The sequence below is a fragment of the Carassius auratus genome, chromosome 6, assembly GCF_003368295.1.
Source record: "Carassius auratus strain Wakin chromosome 6, ASM336829v1, whole genome shotgun sequence".
In the NCBI taxonomy this organism is placed as follows: Eukaryota; Metazoa; Chordata; class Actinopteri; order Cypriniformes; family Cyprinidae; genus Carassius; species Carassius auratus.
Window position 1 is genome coordinate 15,457,425 of NC_039248.1, and position 19,981 is coordinate 15,477,405.

Here is a 19,981-nt window from a genome sequence, read left to right on the forward strand (position 1 = left end):
GGTCTATAGCTTTTAACTTCAGTTCTGTTCTTTCCTGGTTTCCCAATAGGAACCACTACAGAGTGTTTCCAACACAAAGGTAATTTACCTTGCTCCCAGATCTTGTTATAAAGTTTTATAATTACACATTTGGCTACATCATCTATCTCCTTAATCATTTTGTAGCATATACCATCCTTCCCTGGTGAAGTATTCTTGACCCCATTTAATGCTCTCTTAAGCTCAAATAAAGTAAACTCCTTATCAAGTACGCTCTCACTATCTACCTTTTTCCCTAGTAATTCTTTATTTTCCTCCATTACTTTAACCCTCCATGATACTTCTCCATCTGTTAAGTTTTTTGAGCTATGAACCTTGACAAACCCTTTAGCAAGCATCTCAGCTTTCTCCTGATTAGTCACTGCCTCAACCTCATTATTTTTAATCACAGGTATAGAGAATTCCCTTCTCATTCCTCCCATTTTCCTAATCATGCTCCAAACATCACCCACTTTAACTTCTGCCCCAATCTTACCACAAAATTCATGCCAATATTTCCTTTTTGCCTCTCTTACAACTTGTTTAACCTTTGCCTGTGCTCTTTTAAATTCTATTAAATTTGTATATGAATGGTTTGGCTTTATTTCTGAATTTTACTGCTTCCTTGCATTCATTTGACCACCAAGGTACCATTTTCCTTTTCCTCATTCCAGAAGATTTACCAATAACCTCCTCCGCTGCCTCACACAATACATTTGTTATTTTTGAGTTTAATTCATCAACATCACAACTCCTTTCTGATATTATCTCCATCATCTTACCATTCACTTTATAACTATACAACCCCCAATTTGCCTCTCTCATTTTCCATCTTGAAAACCAGTTATCTTCTAGTCCACTCCGCTTATTGGATATGATTGTTGCGAGGGCGTGGCTTTTCTCGTTACGCCCATAAACCACTGATCCATTATATTATAAAGAAACCCATTTCAAGTTTAATGCACAGATAAAGAAAGAAAAAAAGTATTTACTATTAAATAAATTGTTTCTCTAGCATTGTAAACACTTATTTCCTAAAAAAAAAAAATTGTAATTCATGTGAAATCACAATGACTCATGAAACGTAACTTCGAAAATGTAACTCCATAGCATTTTGGGCACAATTAATTAAAATCCATTTAAACCAAGCATTTACACATCTTTAATTTGTAAATAGGTTTCTTGTGTACACCAAAATTGTGCATTTTGCAGAGGAAACAAATCGAAGGAGAAAGGAAGCTATATCTGATATACTTTGGCATATACAACATTTGAACCTTGTAATAGCAACAAACTATTATATAACCACATACCCAGTATTAACAAAAGTTTGACATCACCTACATTGGATTTTAAACATTTCTGGATCCCCACTTTAACTGGCATAATTAGGTGAGTTAAACCACGACTCAAACATTGGCAGTTCTCCTTTCATGAGTGTGCATATCTATTGCTAATTAACGAGAACTGGTATAAAAAATATACACAGAGGAGATGCCATTTTAAGATGGGAGGATGTAAAACAAGGATCTGACAGACTTCAACATATATACTGACTGGTCCAATCTAAAACTGGTAAAAAATAGTATCAGTATGTAGTAATAATAATAATAATAATAATTTGCTTAGCTTTCAAATCTGACTTGAGAAACCTCATTATCAACTTGGTGTCCATGTCAACAATTCTGAGTCTACAGCCACTGCATAAGTAGAAACACAAGTGCTACCATGTGCTAAATAATCACTGAAAGCACAGTGGTTAAACAAAATCATCAAACTTACACAGAAAATGTCAACTAACCATACTCCCAATTCTACAGTAACTCACTTCATCGCATAATGGATTTTCAGAAAAACAAAAACAAAAAAAACCTAAAGATTATACTAAACATGACTGCTGGAATGATACTGGTTCTTAAGTATAACAAACTACACTGAAAACTTTGGAAAAATTGCATCAATTCAGTCAATAGCACTTGCATCAGTCTGCATTACCAGCAGCTAACTCACTCAAGTCTCAAATGGGCTCCTTGTTAATAAATGGGTATATTGGCAGATCTGAAATTGAACAATTGCTCTAAGCCACAGATACTGTTGATTGAGAACTTGAGTTCAAAAGATCTTGTTCATTATGTTCATAATTTATCTTGTAAAACCAACTGTTGTCAGTCTGACACTCCACTTTTGGTGCGTTTGCCATGTAGTGAAACACTCGAGGACACAGTGTGACCATTGCAATTGGCATCTGATGAGTCCTGCCCCTCCTCTAGTTCAGGAAGTGACTCCTCTATCTCCTTCATACGGGCCATGGCCCGGTCAATGGTTGCTGTTGTGACCAGATTGAAGTCATGCAGATTGACCAGGTGAAGCAGGAAGTTCCGACACAGTCTCCTGCGGATAATGTATGGCCCGCAGTTCTCCACAAACAGCATGCTCGCCTGACTCATCTGATTATCAGAAATGAATCTGGAGAAAGAACAGTTAGCAAGATAAGAACAGCACCAATGCTGGATGTTTTTGTAAGTCTATGATCAAGGTTCTAAAAATACAGTTAACATAAGGAAAAGAAAGATTATATGAATGCATTTTTACCCATTCTTCATAACATGAAGATTCCACAACTTCATTACTTCCTTTTCTCCTTCATTCACATCTGTGAATTCTTCAATTTGCTTCAGGCAAAATGAAACATACTAATCATGAAGCAGGAACTGAATAGTTTCAGTAAGACTCATAATACATAAAAGAGCGAAAACTGTTCAATTAAAATGCAAATATCAATTATCAACTTGAAAACGTTACTTGTTTGACCAGTCAACTAACCGTGGTGGTCTTTTCTCTGAGCCACTCTGGATCCCGCTCATCCTCACTGTCCACCTCCATCTCCTGTGGACGGAGGGGCATGCAGCTGTCACTGTGGAAATACAGACGATTATGTCCGCTCACATAAGTCCGCTGCTGCTCTGGCTCTCCGTCCTCTGACTCTAAAAACTCAGACAGACTTGGCTTGATTCGCTTTGGCCTGAATGAAAGTGAAGGATTAAGAAACATCAATGAACATTTCTTGCATCTCAACCATATATAAACAGGAGAATTCTGCATTTATCAATACAGCACGTATGATTTTGTCAGTAAAAAGAACACTGAGTGACTGATGCAAAATCGTACATTGATTATGCTTAATATGCCAACAATAAGTAAAGTCATGTAAATTCCTAAGCAGTGTTTTTTTTTTTTTTAATCAAGTAAAATTCATACCCCAGGTTTCACAGACAAGGCTTAAGCCTAGTTCCAGACTAAAATGTAAGTATGGGCTGTTGCAACCTAAAGAAGCTCGCACTGACTGATCTTAATATATATCAGCGCCTTTGTTTTGTCTCAACATGCACATCAGTAATGTTTTTTCAAAGGAACATTTCTAAAAATTACTTAAGTGTCCATTTTGAACTATTGCATAATCCTGTATTAGTCTAAACCCAGTCTGTGAAACCATGCCGTAATGGTTTAAGCAAAACCCAATTTGCAGACTTCGGCACATAACCCTGCTAATTTCTACATCTTATTCAATATGCATATCCCTGTATATATTTTGATATCAAAAATGGGGAAAGCTCAATTTAAAAAAACGTTGAGCTGATTTTAAATAGTTGTTAGTGACGACAACACACTATTGTCTGTAAAAGGTTTAAACTCAAGACAAATTTTTTGTATGGATATATCATTTATAATAAAAATGGCAAAATTAATAATTGGGAAGTTATATTTAATGCTGAGTTCAAACATAAAACTTAAAACTAAAATTACCCTGTAGTCAACAATAATAGCATTTTTTCCAAAACACACTGAGACCTGTTTCATACCGACAAACAAGTATGTGGGTGACAGCTGTCCTCTTAACAGGGCCGTTGCGGCTAAAGGCAAAGCCAGGCTGGCTATGGATGTCTTGCGGATTGCCAACATATGAGCCATCATAGCACTCATTTATGGACACGTCTATCCGAGCACCTTTAGGGTGAGGCTGGAAAACAGCATTCAAGAACAATAAGTTATAGGATAACATACTTTTTCTTAACTGTTCACAGCTTACTGCACTTCTTACACTTTATTCTCTCATTCATGCATCTTGCTCCACTCTAATGCATCAATAACTTATAATACTGCATATGGATATACTTACATACCAAGATACATAAAAATCTCTATCTATAAACACTTTATATCATTGCCATGATACATATCATCATACCACCCAGCCCTATGTATAACTATATAAGGAATTTTTATTCTAATAAACTCATTCTATTCAACTTCTGAAATTAAACAGGCAGAGATTTATGAATGTGTTCTACTGTGCTCACCACATAGTTAAAGATGAATCTACTGTGGGAGAGTTTGAGGTGTTTCAGCAGGCTGTAGAGTTTACGGCAGTTGAGCGTGCACCAGGGACAGTGCAAGTCGTCTCTGGCCTCTGTCTGCTGACGAGTATTATTGTTGTACAGAAACTGGACAAACAAAAATACCAGCATGTTGCATAAAGTTCTTACATTTTTTTACATTGCAGATGGTTAGCCAGTAAACCTACGGAGTAAATTGTGTTTTCGATGAAGTAATATTCAAGGCATTTTGAGCTAGGGATGTGCAAAAGTCCATCTGATTATTATATAGCAGCATTTTTGGGTGGCACCCTTCACGCAGTCCAAAGTAATACTGTGTTTGATACAACACTGGTCCTGTATCAATATTGTACCGTGTGTGCAGCAGTGGACCACGCTTAAAGGGTTAGTTCACCCAAAAATTTAAATTAGCCCATAAATTACTCACCCTCAAGTCGATGTGTAGTTGTAAGAATTTCCATATTTAAAATGTAATAATCAATGTAATCTAGTTGTATAACTCACTGTTATACATAGAAGCAGTTCAACTTCTTTTGGATCGATGCACTGCAACATCCGCTGAGTGGCATTAAACAGCATGAAAGATCAACTGGACATCCAGTGGTAACCTGGGGGTTCCACTGGATACAGTACCTGGTACTTTTTTTTTACCATTACCAAATCATGATGTGTAAACTCTGCTGATGACGGATTGGCCGGACATAATTGTCATTACCTGCGTCACTGAATTTGCGACACAACAGAACCACTAGATTTAAATCAGTGCAGCCAGCGAAGGATCGAACGCAACTGTTTTGAATGAGCACACCTTTTTTAACAACCAAAATGTTTCATTTGTCTACTGCGGAAGTATAGACGTTCCTCTCTTTAATAGCAGTGGAGTGGAACCAGTGAGAGCTTTATGGGGCGATGCAACTATAACTACATGTGAATAATCCCATCCATTCTAAAGTGATACTAAACTGCAGCAGAAACACAAACCGTGTTGAGCCAAGTCATACCACACAGTGGAAAAGTGCCATTAGTGAGCAACTTATCTTTGTCAACCTGTCAACCACAGGCTCTCTCCACTGTGGATAAACATTCTTGCTTTCTGAAAACACCGGTAAACTTGCAGTTTAGCGATCTCCACTTCGATATTCAATTCTCCGAAAAGTGTAATTAATCAAGTGTTCATTTATGAGAGGGAGAGAGAGAGAGGCTGTGCATGTATGAATTACCACTGTTTTGCTGCGTTTCTCTGTTAACAGTGAAGCTGTGGCCTTAATTCCTTTTAGAAACAATTATGTTACTAGCTCCTTGTTGAGAAGGATAATGTAGCTCTTGAGCGATTAAACTATTTTATTTATAATATTCCAGGGCAGCGCTAAAAAGTTTGTGCTGCTGAATGTGTGTACATGCGCAACGTGATCTGTTTGAGTTACTGATATGTGTGCGTGAGATTCAGGGAAGACAGCGCATTAGTTTAGAGCTCTGATAATTTTTTTTTTTTTTTAATGTAGAGAGTGTGTTTAATTTGTGGAACGATAACCTACCAGCATTGATGATTTTTATATATAACATTACAATATTAATTTATTAGAAAATGTACATTGTTCCTGTAGCTCAGTGGTAGAGCACTGCTTTAGCAGTGCAAAAGGTTGTGGGTTCAATTCCCAGGGAACACATATACTTATTTAAAAAAAAAAAATGTATAGCCTGAATGCACTGTCGCTTTGGATAAAAGTGGCTGCAAAATGCATAAATGTATATTTAAATTATTTATGGGCTTAAAAAGATGCAAAACGATCAGAATATTATACCTGGTGAGGAGTATCCAATGTAACATTAAATATATGCCATTAACTACGTTATGGAGGCCCTTTATAATACAGAGGTCAACTGCCTGTTCTACCTTTAGCTAGCAATGGCCCTATAGTATGCAGTTTTACCAAATTCTGCTGATGTGAAATTCAGTGCAGTTCTGTATCATGATGCGTATCGTATTGTGGCCTCTGTATTGGGATATGCATTGTATCATGGCTTTGCTGGTGATACACAATCAGCTAAGTTGGGATGGGAAGATTCACCGATTCACTTGGTGCATGGGTATAAATAGTTAATGCAATGCATCGGTTTAAAGGTGTGCATTGGATACAAGTTTGCATTTGTATCATGATGCATCGCTTCTAACATATTTACATCAGTAAAAACCTACTTAATTATATATCACTACTAGTGGATGCGCTACACTTTTATCATTTAGAAAGTGACCAATAATCTGTGACCAATATTTTATATGTATGCAAATGCAATGCCAAATAATAACAATGATATTTGAGATGGTCAGTCACTTTTAGATTTTCTTTTTTTTTTCATACTGATGTTATATTAATGCAGCAGTGCATATTTGTTCTATATTTTCATTTACATTATCAACCCATATGAAATCCTATGAAAACAATTACATTAAAGTATTGTTGAAGAAAGGAATTTTAGTTGGTAGTTAGGAATTTTATTGGCATAAAGTCACTTCAGTTTCACCTCAAGCAGCTATTCCTTTTTAGATGCTTCTTTTAATAACACTGGAGCATCATAATCATAATCTAACAGTAGTGTTCTAATCAGGTGTTCATGTTTTTATAGTTTTTAACATAAATTTTTTATAACAATCTTCAGATATTTTCTTTATCTCCATAACAGCCATTCCCCGCACCATACTCGAATTACTCGTTTTTGAAACCAATCGATGATCGAAATGAGAACCTAACAAAAATGCCCATCCCTACTTTGAACAGTGCAATATGCATAAATTTACTATAATAAAGAGTTCATAATTCCTACCTGATAAAAGATGCGTAGTTTTTGTCTGGGTTCACAGGGGGACTGCTCTCTCCTGGTCTGCATGCTGGTGCTTACTGAATCCTTCGCCACTTAGAGAATAAAATGTTAAACACCTACAGGTGCTGTTCATATAATTACAATATTATCAAAAAGTTGATTTCACTAATTCCATTCAAAAAGTGAAACTTGTATATTATATTCATTCATTACACACAGACTGATTATTTCAATACTTGGTTGTGGCTCCTTTTGTCTGAATAACTGCTTCAATGTGGTGTGGCATGGAGTTGATCAGTCTGTGGCACTGCTCAGGTGTTATGAGAGCCCAGGTTGCTCTGATAGTGGCCTTTAGCTCTTCTGCATTGTTGGATCTGGCATGTCGCATCTTCCTCTTCACGATACCCCATAGATTTTCTAAGGAGTTAAGGTCAGGCAAATTTGCTGGCAAATTAAGAACAGGGATACCATGGTCTTTAAACCAGGTACTGGTAGCTTTGGCACGGTGTGCAGGTGCCAAGTGCTGTTGGAAAATAAAATCTGCATCTCCATAGAGTTGGTCAGCAGCAGGAAGCATGAAGTGCTCTAAAACTTCCTGGTATACGGCTGTGATGACCTTGGACCTCAGAAAACAAAGTGGACCAACACCAGCAGATGACATGGCACCCCAAACCATCACTGACTTTACACGGGATCTCAAGCAACATGGATAGTGGTTCTTGAAGCACTGCAGCTGCAGTCCACTCTTTGTGAATCTCCCCCACATTTTTGAATGGGTTTTGTTTCACAATCCTCTTCAGGGTGCGGTTATCCCTATTGCATATAAACTTTTTTCTGCCCCATCTTTTCCTTCCCTTTGCCTCTCTATTAATGTGCTTGGATACAGAGCTCTGTGAACAGTCAGCCTCTTTTGCAATGAACTTTTGTGCCTTGCCCTTCTTGTGCAAGGTGTCAATGGTTGTCTTTTGGACAACTGTCAAGTCAGCAGTCTTCCCCATGATTGTGTAGCCTCCAGCTGCAGTCCACAGAACTAGACTGAGAGACCATTTAAAGGCCTTTGCAGGTGTTTTGAGTTAATTAGCTGATTAGAGTGTGGCACCAGGTGTCTTCAATGTTGAACCTTTTCACAATATTCAAATTTTGTGAGATACTGAATTTGGGATTTTCCTAATTTGTCAGTTATAATCATCAAAACTAAAAGAAATAAACGTTTAAAATATAGCAGTCTGTGTGTAATGAATGAATATAATATACAAGTTTCACTTTTTGAATGGAATTTGTGAAATAAATGTGAAAAAAAAAACTTTTTCATGATATTGTAATTATATGACCAGCACCTGTATATTCACCTTTTAAAGGTCCATCACAAAAAATGCTTTGATTAGATAATGGAACAAGAAACCTCACAAAAAATTAAACCGACAAAGCAGCCCATTACTGATAACAAACTTAAACAAGATTAGATGCTAGTTTGCTTCCTTACCAACATGTGCAGTTCTGAGAGTGCTGGGTCTGCTCTCTGTGGTGCTGGTGTCAGAACTGCGGGTGGAGAGAGGTTTGGACATGGAAGGGTCACTCGGGTCACCTGTCCATCGAAGGGTGAACTGCAAAGTGGGTCCCTGAGAGAAGGTCTCAAATGGAGGCAACCTCTTCAAAATACAGGAATTAACAGTTTTTCATAAGATAATAGATTTGACTGCCAAGCAACACCGCACTGGTTTTGTTTAGAAATTTAAAAGCTAGTAGCTTAATTCCTCCAGACATAACCAACCTTTCCATCCAGTATGGTCTCCCATGTGGCCCTCTTCTTGCTGACTGGACAGTCTTCAATCTGTTGCATGGAAACCTCATACTCTCCATCCAGCAGCTGCAGCCGCCTGAAGGACAATCGTTATACAACTTAACTGGGCAGTTTTTCATCACGTAAGGAATTTTCTGTCAGTTCTAAGTAAAATGAAGCCATTTGAAAACACTGCTAGTACTAACCTGTTTTTATCAAAAACAGTCATCTGAGCAACAAACGTTTCTGGGATCTCCCCATCACCTCTGTGGGATGAGTTTCTCTTCCTTCTGGATGGGAGTTCCTCTTTTACATCTACAAATAAAAGCACCAGGACTGTTTTGTTCCATCTAGCATTTGTGAGGCTGAGGCTACAATAACTACAGAAGGCAGTGCTCAATTAACTGTATTGACTATATTTGAAAATGTAGGGTGCTGACTTCAATTGCTCTTCACATCATCATGGACAGACGACAGAAAAGGTTCGATTTCAGTCAGTCACTGACCATCAGAATTTCTGAAAAAACATGATACTGTCATCCATCTCCTTGATATATATTAAAGGGCTTAGTTCACCCAAAAATTAAAATGCTGTCTTCGTTTTATCACCCACGTTGTTCCAACCTGCATGATGTTCTTTATTCTCTGGAACACAATAATGTAAAGAACCATTTTTTTGCTCATAAACCAAAGTCAGTGGAACCCCACTGACTTTCATTGTATGGACCAAAATATCCTTTTTTTTGTTCCACAGAAGAAAGTCACACAGGTTTGGAAAAACACCATTTTCATTTCTGAGTGAACTCTCTTTAACCTAACACACTAAAGCCTTGAAACAAATGAGGATGAAGTCTGCAGAGCCTTTAAACAGCATTCAACACTTTTCTGCAGATGTCACACACTGTGCACACACACTGCCACTCACCAATATTCTCATCGGTCTCGCAGTTGATGAAACCGTTGGGGTCTCTTTTGCCTGTATGAGACACCCTGAAGAGAAGAGAATAGGATTTGACCATGTGACTGTTACTTGGCTCAAACTCATTGCTGGACACCAGCAGGGAAGGGAAGGCACCAGACTTGGTTTGGCTGAGATCCGGGTTTAAAGGCACCTGCTTTTTCCCTGTAGGCACTTGCTTTATAGGGCAGCTGACATCCTAAGGGAGCAAAATGAGCATCATAACAAAAATAATGAGATCTTTAAAACAGCATATTTTATTTTATTCACTTATGTGTTTTATGGGATAGCTCACCCAAACATGAACATTTACTTACCCACAAGACTCTCCAAACCCACAATAACACGTTCATATAAAATAACACGAAAGAGAAGCTCACCTTACGCTTTTTGTGACAGACTTTGACAAGTAGCACCTCAAGTGAAACTGAGTTTTGATCATTTTCTGAGTTTTGACATGGCTTATCTGGTTAAAAAACAAAATTATATCAGAACACTAAAATGACGATTCAGACAAATTGGTACAATTTAGGCAAATTTAGACTTACCATTTTTGTGAAAAAATCCAGTGAATGTCAGTTGCAGATGTGAAGTCAAACTGAAATAACAAATGAAACATAACTAAAAATCACCATTTGGAACAAAACGATCCTTTCACATTTTCCTGTAACACCGATGAAAACTATTCAGCCACTCTGAAACATAGTCGGACCAATACCATCTCTATCTAGAAGTTCAATAGACTACATAACTTTTGGTCAGATTTTCCCCCCCTTTTGCTGACTGGACGAGTTGACACTGGTTGTCAAAAATCAGAACCACACTGCAAATTTTGCGCAGTTGGGAGTTGATAGATTGCAAAGAAAGGTGCATAATATATAACGAGCACAGACTTTTTAAGCTTCAGAATATGACTTGAATCAGTCAGAGGATCTCAAACATGTTAATATTTTGAGCCGATTTTATGACAGTATTGCTTTTTATTTGTTGTGTCTCTCCTAGCAACGAGGCGCATATTTCTGAATCAGTTTGTTGTTTCGGGACTCAGAAACAACTTGAAAGTCTGTTAGTTTATGATCCTCAGTATGTTTAGTGTATAAAGCCCAGTTTTTACTAAGTCTGCAAGCCTATGATGACTATTGTTAAGATTTTAAAAGTTGTGTAGTGTATTCCAACCTTTAGGCTTATATCTGTGTAAGAACACAGTATGAAAAACATCTGTAGAAAGACCAGTACCTTTGAGACTCGGGCTCCCCTTTTATTCTCTCCACATTGGACAGCAAATCATCCACTTTAAATGTTTTCCTGAAGGAGAAGGCCAATTTATTTAATAAAAATGCTGTAAGCGAAGCAAAGCAAAGCAGTAGGGCTGCAAAACGATTAATCATTCAAAATTAAATTTTATGTTTACATTCTATATGTGTGTGTACTGTGTATATTTATTATGTATGTATGAATACACATATGTATAATTTTTTTTTAAATTATGTATAAATTTTTATACTTGTATTTACATTATCTAAATATTTTATATATTAATACATCATATTTATCCTTAATATATACAAGCATATGTATTTATATATACATAAAAAATATACACAGTACACACACATATAGTATGTAAACAAACTTTTTATTTTGAATGGGATTAATTGTGATTAATTATTTTACAGCCATACAAAGCAGATTTTCAGATAATTGTTAGAACATAGAGAGACCTACCTTTTGGCATTTGTTCGTGAGTTTCTATGAGACATAAAGGTGAGGGTCCTATGAAGTAATATTGGCTGTGAAAGAGCAAGAAAAAATAAAAACAAGTACAAACAGACCTGACGTTAATATAACCTAAGTGTTAAGCCTTATGATTAATCTATAAGGGTATACATACAGCTATTATGTTCCTTGTTCTTAGGAATCTGTATATTTGAGTAGGCTCTGAAGAGAAAATGCAGAAGTATTAACAAAACATACAATTGTAAAGTTTCAAAGTGAAAACAGCTTATGTTACTTTTTAACCCCTACATGTACAATAAACTAGAGGGTTTTAAGTAACTGTCTGCAAAATTAGTGATAGTGATGAAAAACAGCATCATGTTAAAAAAAAAAAACAGCTACAAGACATTACAAAGCTAAATCCAAGGACTCTACATAACTGTAGTAATAGCAGACCACAAAACTTTGTCATGACAAAGAATGGTGACAGATGTGTCTTACTATATTTTCCCAAATGCCAAAAGATACATTTAATAGTTTAATATAAAAGATACATTTAATAATCTTACTCACTTTCAAATGCCTGCAGGAAGAGCTCATGGTCGGCCTGCAGCTGCTCCATCTTGGGCTTCTTTATGGAGCTCACTCCAGAGGATGGGTATACAGCACCATTGACTTTACAGTTCATCACCTGAGCCGAGTATTTCTGAGGAGCCATCATAAACTAATAACTAATGTTACCCAAAACAACACCAGGCGAAATAAATATCTGCACATTAATGACAGACAGCTGCCCTCGCTCCTTTAACCAACCCTCTACCATCACCTAAACATCAGATATTGGTGGTCACCAGTCTCTGTGACTAATACATGTTTTAATATGACTCATATGAATAAATAAGACGAGCTATGAATGAGTTCTTGATGTGTGTCCTCAGTCTGGTCACTGATTCTCAACAGATGAAAATTAGCACGTTAGTTTGCGGTCCTTCACAGCGACGAAAACACATTTAAACAGCACCGGGTTATCCATCCATACAGGAAGCCTTTGACGTACCGGGTTAAATAAACGTCTTGGTTTATTAATTATATGTTATTTGTTACGAAATTGCGTTTACTTTAAATGGGAAAATCCTACCAATTGATGGATATCGGTACTGTATCGCCCGAGCCCTTGAGGAAAGTGCCGTGAGAACCCGCCCATGACAATGTGTCAGCCAATCGGAGACGTCATCTGGTGACGTCTAGATTTTCTATTGGCTTAACTCACTTTGACAGACGCGAGATTAAGATTGGTAGAGGAGACAAATTGCCGCCAAGAATGTTTTGGTTCTGGGAAGAGAGAGAACGCGGGGAAAATAGCACATATTGCATGCTCTGTTTAGCCACTTATCTATTGTAAGTCATCATTTCAAATAAAAATACTAATGAAAATATGTATGCGAAATAATATTTGTGTGGTCTACATTTCAAACTAATGATAGAGTGAAAACTGTTGGAAACCGTTGGCCCTAACCATTCCACAAAGTTTCGCAATTCAGGAAAGCTTCTCTAATTATTAATGCTCTAAATTGTGATGTTTCGCTAAAACAACAAGGTTTAGACTAAAACAATAAATATCAAGGATCCATCAATCGAGTTTAGAATTGCCGTCGGAGATATTTTCTGATGAGCAACCGGATGTAGAGGACATGACAACTTCCAGTCCCCACCAGATTATGTTATTGTACTGAAACTCTTGAGTATCTTACATATTTATGTGAAGATTTACCTCACAGCTCTTAATAATGGTTACCATGGTGCAATAACGATTAGAGGACAGAATACCAGCGCCTGAACAGTTGGAAAGAGTCGGTTTGTCCACCAATAAAGAAGTAAAGTGAGTGTCACAGTGCGCACAAAAACACAACAAACAGAAACAAGTGGTTCTACTCCGAAACAAACAGATTCCTCAGTTAAGACTCTTGTTTCAGGTCTATGTTGAAAAGATCTACTGCTCTTGAAAAAAAGCTGCACCAAACAGATCAGAGTAAAGACGATTTCATTACATACATACAGGTCTGTATTGACACAAAACTGTTTGATATATTTTTGTCTTGCACAAAAATCGTCAGTACACATGTTGGTTACCTGGAACATGATAGGTTGGGTTTCGTAAATGATCTTTCTAATAAGCTGCAAGGTCCAACTTGATATGTGACATTTGTTTCTGATTTCCATCAGTATGAAATAAACGTCCTAGAGCTTATCAAGAAGAGTAGAGCTTTGGTCTATTTGTTTGTAAAATATATTGGGAAATAGTGGCATTGTGTTATGGTAAAAGTAAATAGGCTATATGCACCCTATACTGTTGTGTGTACAGAGAATTGGTTACCATTTTAAGCGGGAGGCAATTGAGTATCCCATCATTCATCACATAAACCATGATTTTAGAAGGGCTTTGACAAAATTGCAGGTTGGTCAACATGAACAAAAACAATAATAACAACCTTACTTTAGATGTATTTTGATGTTCAGTTTTTAACTTGATTCAAATCAATGCTTTTTATGTGGGAAGACGTGCAGCTCTGGCTTTCTCAAGTTGCCTTTAATAAGAAATGGGTATGTGATTTTGTTATTAAACATCAATTAAAACCTATAATATATGAGTCGAAAACATTAGGTACGTTATACTTTCAGTGAACCAAGCAGACGATCTCTGCGTCAGCGCGGAAAGTGAGGAACAAACTGATCTATGCTTCATTACAGTTTGCACATATTTTTTCGTCCCAAACGTTGATCTTCCTTCAAAACAGCCGGTAAAAGAGTCACTCGATAACGCACGTCATCACTTCGACATGGCATTAGATCTGGATTTTGTTCACACAGCGCTCTTCCCGGGTTGAACCCGGCAATGTTACTAGGTCCCCGACCCGGGTTCAATGCGGGAATCAATCCCGGGACGTGGTTGCTTTCACACAGAAGGCGACCCGGTAATGTTCCGGCAATATGCCGGGTCCGACGTGCAGTGTGAAAGGAGCTTATGAGGAGGCACCAATGAGCCTTTATACAGGTATCATGATTTAACATGTTTAGTATTTGCATCTAAGAATATGAAGCTTCTCATTTGCCTACTGATTTGTAATTTATTTTTGTAGAGGCCATGTGGATATGTTATGTCACATTCTGTCTTGAGAGATAAAAGAGGAAAACAAACGTCACTGAATTCAAGGAAAAGGTGATCAATTAAAAAAAAAATGTGTGGGGGGGGGGGGTGTTGGGTGTTGCAGTGTTTGTGAATCTTTATCAGAATAGCAAAATACAGATATTACAGACAATTATATTACTATACAGAATGTTACTGTATATTTCTATACAGACTTAAGTTTGAGTTCTTATATTAAACCATATTTACATATTTATGTAACCATATTTACATATTTAAGTGCATCATCTGGGTATTTAAATTGCAATTTTTATTTTGGAATTTTCAGTGTTAATGCACTACTTGCACTATTTATACAACAAAAACAAAAAACATTAGTGCATACTGTAAGTACACGATTTGGGACGCACCTATATTCCCCTACAAATATGGAACATTAGTTGTTTTTAACAACTGGTTACATCATCAGCCTAAACAATAGCCAAGGCTTAAAGATCTCACCCACTTCCATTGAAATCTGTGTGTCAACTTAAGTTACCGTAGTATTATTTTGTATAGTTTTATTTTATTGTTCAAATGACAGGCTATCAATCAATTTTTTTTTTTTCTGTAGTTTTATTATTTGTCTGCTGATTTTAATAATATCCTTTTTGCTTTCTAATACAAACGTGTTTTTGGTATTTTTTTATTTGTTGGTTTCTGGGTGATTTTAATCTAAGTCAGATTGACACATATTGTTTGACTGTCCACTTTTTTAGAGAAAGGAGCGATTACTATGAGTCTTACAGAGTGCTCATGATGCCAGGCTTTTGCAAGAGACATTCTACAAGAACTGGGTAATGTTCACTGTTAACATTGGAATCTCATTGCATTACACCTTATGCAGCACTTGATTTAAATGGTGCTTCTCTAGTAATATAGGCCACTTTCTATCACCTCAAATAACAGCTACAGCTCCTGTTGTCGTCAGGGATACAGTATCTGCTACACAGATTGCGGTCACAGCCACCCAGCGCTTCAGCCAATCAGTGGAGATGTGGAGCTTCAGCCTCCAGACATTGGTCCATCTGGAGAGCACAGAGGCGGGACATCTATTCCAGGAAGCCCTGAAACATGTGAATCCCCAGGTAGCAGTTGTGCTACAGCTGCCTCTGAAGTGGGACATCTTCTAACAGCAGATTTGCCCTAATTTGTCCACTTGAACAAATGAACTTCTTCTGAATGCTTTTCTTTAAATTGACATGCATTGCTTTTAAGACATAAAGTTTTATCAGTTAATGCATTCCCTGGGAATTGATCTCCTGACCTTGGTGTTGCTAGCACCATGCTCTAATGCTTGAGCCACAAGAATTCCTACATATAACTGTAATTAAGCTTCTTCTCGATTCTGTCCTCAGCGCTCTTTGTTAACCAGCTAGTGAGAAAAGCCATGCGTGCAGGATTATGAAGTCTGTAGTTATATAACCGGGCAAAGAGGCCGTTATCCAACCACATGGGAACATGATGCTATATATCCGACATTCACATGCATAATTCTCCTGGTTCATTTATCTGTCCTTCATACCTTTGTGTTTGTTTTGTTCAAACAATATGGTTCTGTAAGTTTCTTTTGGAATTAGATATTAAGGGAGAAAAGAGAAAGAACTGATTACTCTAATGAAATGTAAAATAATGATAAGGTCCAACTCCTTTTAGCAGTAGTGCAAATACTCTTATTTTCATGAATCAGCATGACAATTGTACATGAATTTTAGAATTTTTTTTGACAGTGTAAAGCATAAATGTTCAAATGTTGTTCAAAAGCTGAAGATCCAATATGAGAATGTTCCAAAGAACATCTTTTGTACTTCACTGAAAGGAAGGAAATTGACTTGAATTGTACAAATGAATTTCAAGAGTCAAATGTCACAAATTATATACATATATAAATATATAAATGTATTAATTATATATTAGTTTTTTTCAAAAACAGATAACCCAGTTTTTTTTTCTTCAAAAATCATGCTTTTGTGTTTAGCTATTTTTTTTACCTAAACAAATTAACCCAAATGCAGTTAAATTGTGCTAAATAACTCTTCATATATATAGAAATATGAAGAAAATGAGAAATTACAGAACATTAGAAAATTTCACTTTTCATTGAAACCTTAATATATTCTCACTGTGGTATAGGGAGTTTAAACCCAAATATATATTTCATAATTAGGTCATTATGGCAGCTCCAGGCAAATATACCAGAAGACACAGAGACCTATTTTTCAGGTGAGACATGACTTATGAAAAAAAAGATTGCACTTAAGACCAATTGATTGTGGTTGATATAAAGGCAATCAGTCCTGATTACATAATGTTTCATTTGAATTCTAATGTAGTTCATGTATAAAATCTATTTAAATTGCTCCTGGTCCTGTACTTGCAGAAAGGGTTTCTGTCTCCAGTACCTGCAGTGTCATCTGCCATGAAGGAAAAATACCTTGAATGGTCATATAAAACTGGTGGTTACAAAAGGGCTTAAAAAACATTCACAAGGTACACATTTATTTACACAAATAAAGATGTGCTCTATTGTGGGGGCTGAAAAGCTGTTCTTATTTTTATTTTATTTTTTTTATTGTTTTACAAATACTGAAATACTTTTTTACTTTTTGAGCACCACTGTATATCTACGAATAAGGCACAAGCAATTTAAAAACCTCTTCTCTTGGGTTTCAGCTTACATGAATACAGACCCTTCGCGAAGACATTCTTAAGATGATTGAGATTAAAAAAGAGCAGGTAAAAGTGATGTAGCACCAGGTATCTAAAATATCTAGTAAGCAGCAGACGTATATTTATACATACAATGTGTTACTGATTTGTATTATTCTCTCAGGAGACACCAAAGATGAGTAACCTGAGAGACTACTTTGAGCAAGCACTTTCTGAATTTGGTTTCCTCAGATGAAGGTGAGTGTGATTCAGTTCTTTTAGCCTTTAAAGAGGCAACTCTCTTTCATACTTTGAGTAGTATATTTTGTCAATAATTTGGTGTCTTAGATCTCTGGATTGAGTACATCAAGGGAGAGCTGGTAAGGCACAGAAACCCAGAGAACTACGGGAAGCTCCACTGGGGGCTGTTAAGACCCTGGAGGGTGAAAGTGTGATTTACCACGAAGTACACACTTCTGCAGACTGGGCACATCTAAAACCAGCATGAATCTTCAATGTATTTTCTGTATTGTTCATACTTGGACCACAAACTGGCTTCAGGGATTTTGCCTTGAAAAGTTACATTTCCCAATCCTTGTGAAAATTTTCAAACCTGCTGGTGCGTAGACATTTGCATTTTCTGTTGTTCCAGTAATAAACATTTTATTATGGCATTGTCTTTGTTAAAAAAAAAATGCTTTACATTGTATTTTAAGAGATCCTCACTTAAGACGAGCACACCAAATGTTCAAGTCAAACGTGGTACAATAGAGAAATGCCTTAGTAGCTAGCATCATTTCAAAGTCAAAATACTGACTTTTGCATTATTAAAGCTAGACATTCATTTTGCTATGACAGAACAGGTGACATTTTTAATAGTAGTTTTTTTTTGGCCTATAAGAAAACGTTTCTAAAGGAAATATGGTAAAAGTATGATAACCTATGAAACACAATGGTGCATTAACTGATGAACTTTAACATGAAATCAAAGTAAAAACCCAACTTAAAGTTTGACACTTACATATAGTAGTAGTTAATACACTGATAACATTAAGTTGACTATATCAGATAGTGATTAAGGACACTTTAAGTTGTCTGTCAAGTTGTAAAATCAAGAATTTAATCAAGTCATTGATGCCTCTCATTAACCATAATTTTAAGAAATAAGATGAGATGTAATTGGTTAAGATAATAAATAAATTCCTTTATGCTTCATCATTGGCAAGTTGAATGTTTTGTTAGAAGTAACCAAGACAAACAAGCTGAGTTCACTGACGATAGCAGCAAACAGGTTGAAAAGCCTGCTGATCCAGTAGTTGTTTTTTGTTTGTTCAGCTTTTCCCAAGCTTTGTGTAAAGAACTGTGGATAAGTAGCATCTCTGAATCTTTCCTCTGTGGTAGCCATCAATGACCTTAAAAGTCCATTTTAAGACATGGAAGACTACTTTTTATTTAGAGATACGCTTATTTTGGTTTACCAGATTACTCTGAATCTCATCAACCCAGACAATACAGTAGTGAAATTTTTACAGAATTAGATGCCAATGAAGTTTAGTAAATCAGTTAGGTAAAAGTCAGATATGTTAAAATCCCTTTAAAATGAACTGAACAAAGCTTGGCATTAAAATTGTTCCAGAATTCCCTCTGATGTCACATATGTAGTCTTGCTTACAAAAAAGGCTAACATCCTGTGTCAGTGCCTCCTTAGCAGAATGTAGGTGAAGAGGGCCACAAATCCAGCAGAGAGCAGGCCAATGACACACTGGTGGATGGTTATAGCACTCTCCAATGAGTGAATGCGCTCTTCCATGGCACTGGTGTGGATGTAGTCATATATTGAGGCGCCGATGCTCCACACTGCCCAGACTGCATCCACCAGCGCCTTCATTGTGGGAGACACCATTCAGTGTGGGGCTGCCCCTAAGTGTGGGATCCTCACAGCAGCCCTCACTCACCCCACCCCCACTATGGGACAGAGAATAGAGAGAAGAATTATATTCTAAACAAATCATACAGGTGTGGAACATTGACAAATTTGCATAGTTACGCAATATGTAGTTTCTATTTTGGAACACACAACATGCAGAACAAGTGTGCAGGCATCTTCACTATCCCTTGGTGTCTATTGTAATACCTTTATTATTCAAAATGGAAAATAATCAAAACAATGCATGCGGTTTTATGAAGAATTGCTTACAGTAAGCTTTGGGGCTTTCAAACAAACTAACAGAGATTCTGTTTTTTATTTTAACGTATTTAGTTACGTTTAGCCCTCATGTTTACATGTGTATTATAAGTATGGCATGACACAACAACAGCAACAGTGCGACATTAGAGCACAATTCAAAAGCTTGTACCACTTCCGACTCAATCATCAATGTTAAAGGCCATGAGGATCTGTTCAATAACTTTGCACTGATTTACAGGACATTAATGCTCAGTTAACTAGGCCCATAATATAG

General features: G+C 36.7%; 1 protein-coding gene and 1 pseudogene across 1 annotated transcript; one reads left to right on the forward strand and one right to left on the reverse strand.

Annotated features, from left to right (window-relative positions):
- Window positions 1-1,157: 1,157 nt before the first annotated feature.
- Window positions 1,158-12,918, reverse strand: suz12b (SUZ12 polycomb repressive complex 2 subunit b). Its single transcript, XM_026263218.1, has 17 exons — window positions 12,825-12,918; window positions 12,260-12,392; window positions 11,862-11,908; window positions 11,696-11,760; window positions 11,207-11,275; window positions 10,519-10,568; window positions 10,351-10,436; window positions 9,938-10,169; window positions 9,219-9,327; window positions 9,004-9,109; window positions 8,716-8,881; window positions 7,236-7,324; window positions 4,377-4,520; window positions 3,879-4,036; window positions 2,842-3,040; window positions 2,611-2,690; window positions 1,158-2,484 (listed from the first exon to the last, which is right to left on the reverse strand). The coding sequence occupies exons 1-17, from the start codon at window positions 12,888-12,890 to the stop codon at window positions 2,184-2,186; spliced, it is 2,100 nt and encodes a 699-aa protein (XP_026119003.1). The 5' UTR covers window positions 12,891-12,918; the 3' UTR covers window positions 1,158-2,183.
- Window positions 12,919-17,043: 4,125 nt separating this feature from the next.
- On the forward strand, window positions 17,044-19,463 carry LOC113105167 (U3 small nucleolar RNA-associated protein 6 homolog; annotated as a pseudogene).
- The last annotated feature ends 518 nt before the right edge of the window (window positions 19,464-19,981 follow it).

Coding starts and splice junctions, on each gene's coding strand:
- suz12b (XM_026263218.1), bottom strand. CDS start 12,890: ATGGGCGGGTTCTCACGGCACTTTCCTCAAGGGCTCGGGCGATACAGT. Junction 9,328..9,937: donor CGAGACCGATGAGAATATTG/GTGAGTGGCAGT, acceptor TTTTATTTGTAG/ATGTAAAAGAGGAACTCCCA. Junction 7,325..8,715: donor TCTCAGAACTGCACATGTTG/GTAAGGAAGCAA, acceptor TTATTCTCTAAG/TGGCGAAGGATTCAGTAAGC.